Source organism: Nicotiana attenuata, unplaced genomic scaffold (genome assembly GCF_001879085.1).
Source record: "Nicotiana attenuata strain UT unplaced genomic scaffold, NIATTr2, whole genome shotgun sequence".
In the NCBI taxonomy this organism is placed as follows: domain Eukaryota; kingdom Viridiplantae; phylum Streptophyta; class Magnoliopsida; order Solanales; family Solanaceae; genus Nicotiana; species Nicotiana attenuata.
Genome location: NW_017673912.1, coordinates 52,538 through 55,039, shown reverse-complemented (window position 1 = coordinate 55,039; position 2,502 = coordinate 52,538). Strand labels below are relative to the sequence as shown.

General features: G+C 34.3%; 1 protein-coding gene across 1 annotated transcript; it reads left to right on the top strand.

The window, feature by feature from the left end:
* Positions 1-1,808: 1,808 nt before the first annotated feature.
* Positions 1,809-2,275, top strand: LOC109217602 (histone H4). Its single transcript, XM_019381865.1, has one exon. It carries the CDS (start codon positions 1,874-1,876, stop codon positions 2,183-2,185), a length of 312 nt encoding a protein of 103 aa, XP_019237410.1. The 5' UTR covers positions 1,809-1,873; the 3' UTR covers positions 2,186-2,275.
* Positions 2,276-2,502: the final 227 nt, after the last annotated feature.

The following is a 2,502-nucleotide window of genomic DNA, read 5'->3' as shown; positions in this document are numbered from 1 at the left end:
AGTGTGCATAACTTGGAATAGAGTGCATATTTAGGTAATTGTTGAACAACACCACTCCCAAAGTATATGAGGGATCAATAACCGAGGGTTTAAAGGCGGGATTAGGGATAATGAAGCCTTGAGCGTAATCTAAAGTGAATTATGTTAAATAAAGCAAGCTATTGTATCTCGGGAGAGTGCAACTAGTAAATTACTGTGATTACTCGGGAGAGATTTACGGTAAGAAGAGCGTTCATGATTAATAGAGATGTGTTGGTAAATTTGTATGAAGCATAAACAGAAGGAATTCCATCAATAGGGGAAATCATTACCTTAACACTTTCTCATTATTGTTTACAGCTTAGCATCTTTAATTTGTAGCTATTAGTTACTGTTGATCTTAGTTATTAAAAACACCATCAACTGCGATTCTCAACGTTTGGGAAATTGATTCTAAAGAGTTTAGTAGGTCTAAAGATAGTGATTGATAGGTTAATTCTCTGTGGATTCGACTCTGGGCACAATACTCAGGTTATATTTGCAACGTCCGCATTGTCCTTTTTATAAGTCATAGTTGGGCGTGATCAATATTTAATTGCAAACACAGTAATTAAGACGATATATTAGTTATGTGGAAATTCACAAATCATAAATTTTAAATCTTGCCTCTGCCTCTATGAATCAAAACTAAAGATGTATCATGTGGAAAGGGCATGCCCCGATAAAAAAAATAGTATTATGGTACTACAATTTTTCCTTCATATCTTCTAAAGGTGGATCTTTCAATAAGATAAGTGCACTATTACGAAAAGATGAATCTAAGCCGAAATTTAACAGGTGATCTTTAAGTTCATATCATTGAATCCCTTATCCTTTTGAAAATATTTGTTCAAAGTTATTATCATTTGAATATATATATATATATATATATATATATATATTATATTAAAAGTACGAAGGCCCTTAGAGAAATATCGTTCGACTTTTTTTTACCCTTTAAAAATAGATTTCACGTAGTTTTTGGTCTGTGAAGATGTGTTATTAGGTGCTCCATTTTATTTTCCCATTGAGGCCGAACCTAAACCCGTGCTCGAGAGACAGCTGTCCATACACTGATAAGGGATGTATAGATTCTGGAGAAGAGAGGAGACGAAAGTGTAATTTAAGTTTTTCCCAATTTTTTAGGAATTTAAATTAACTAAAACTTTAATACATATTAAATCCTTCCATGTTTTGAACTCCTATGCAATTAGTCCTAACATATAAGGGATCACACAAGAATGGAAACAAAATATTTCTGTGAGGAAAAGAAAACTTAGGAATCATCTTTGTATCCAAAGTCTAATAGAAAACGTATTGAACTTGTAGACGAATTCTATACTAAACGAATTGTCTATCATTTCTTTTTTTAATTATTTCAACAAATGATAATTTTCTATAGCAAAAACCCTTTGTTCACCCTTTAAAAACAACTTCAATAACATCACAAACCATTAACAAGAACTACTGATTGTTTCTTTCTTTGGTTTCACTAATTATATGTTTAACCAATTTTAGATAAATTGTCTCTAATTATTGGTTTATGACTGTCGTCTGGCGAGTGCTGTAAATCACAGTCCACGTCATCGATCCGTGTGAGAACAAAACAATTACCATCCGCCTAACTCCACCTTATCAACGGCCCACAATAAGTAATAAACAAACACGCGGATAGCAATCTCTAGCCGTCCATTTAAAAATTCCCCAAAAAATTCATTCCACCGCCATTACCTTCCCCCCCTTCTAAAATTCAAAACCCCTCAAAAAATTCCCCCTTTATATAAGTCCTCAGCTCATACCCCATTCTTCACCATCAATTCAATCTCAAAATCATTCTACATAAGAAGGCATAACAATGTCAGGCCGTGGAAAGGGAGGCAAGGGATTAGGAAAGGGAGGAGCAAAACGTCACCGTAAGGTATTACGTGACAATATTCAGGGAATTACAAAGCCTGCTATAAGGAGGCTAGCTAGAAGAGGTGGAGTGAAGAGAATTAGCGGATTGATTTACGAAGAGACACGTGGAGTTTTGAAGATCTTTCTAGAAAATGTGATTCGTGATGCTGTGACTTATACTGAACATGCTAGGAGAAAGACTGTTACTGCTATGGATGTTGTTTATGCCCTTAAGAGACAGGGTAGGACTCTTTATGGATTTGGTGGTTAAATTTCTGGATCTGGGTTTTTGTTTAGTTTACTTTTGTTGATGTAATTTACTGGGGTTTTAAATCTATGAAATATCTTGGTTCAGTTTCAATTTGTTTGTGAATGGTTTCGAATTTCTTAATTAATAGTTCGAGCAGCTCTTTCAAGATTTAGTCCTAATCCAGTTTGGAAGGATCAAGGCCTATTTTAACTTGCCGCGATTTGGACGTGTATAAGGGGAAATTAATTAGGGGAAGTACACAAATAGCCATTTTAGGGTTGTTATTTATGGATTAATCAGTGTTTACTCTCTCTTGGAAATTTGAACTAAAAATCTTT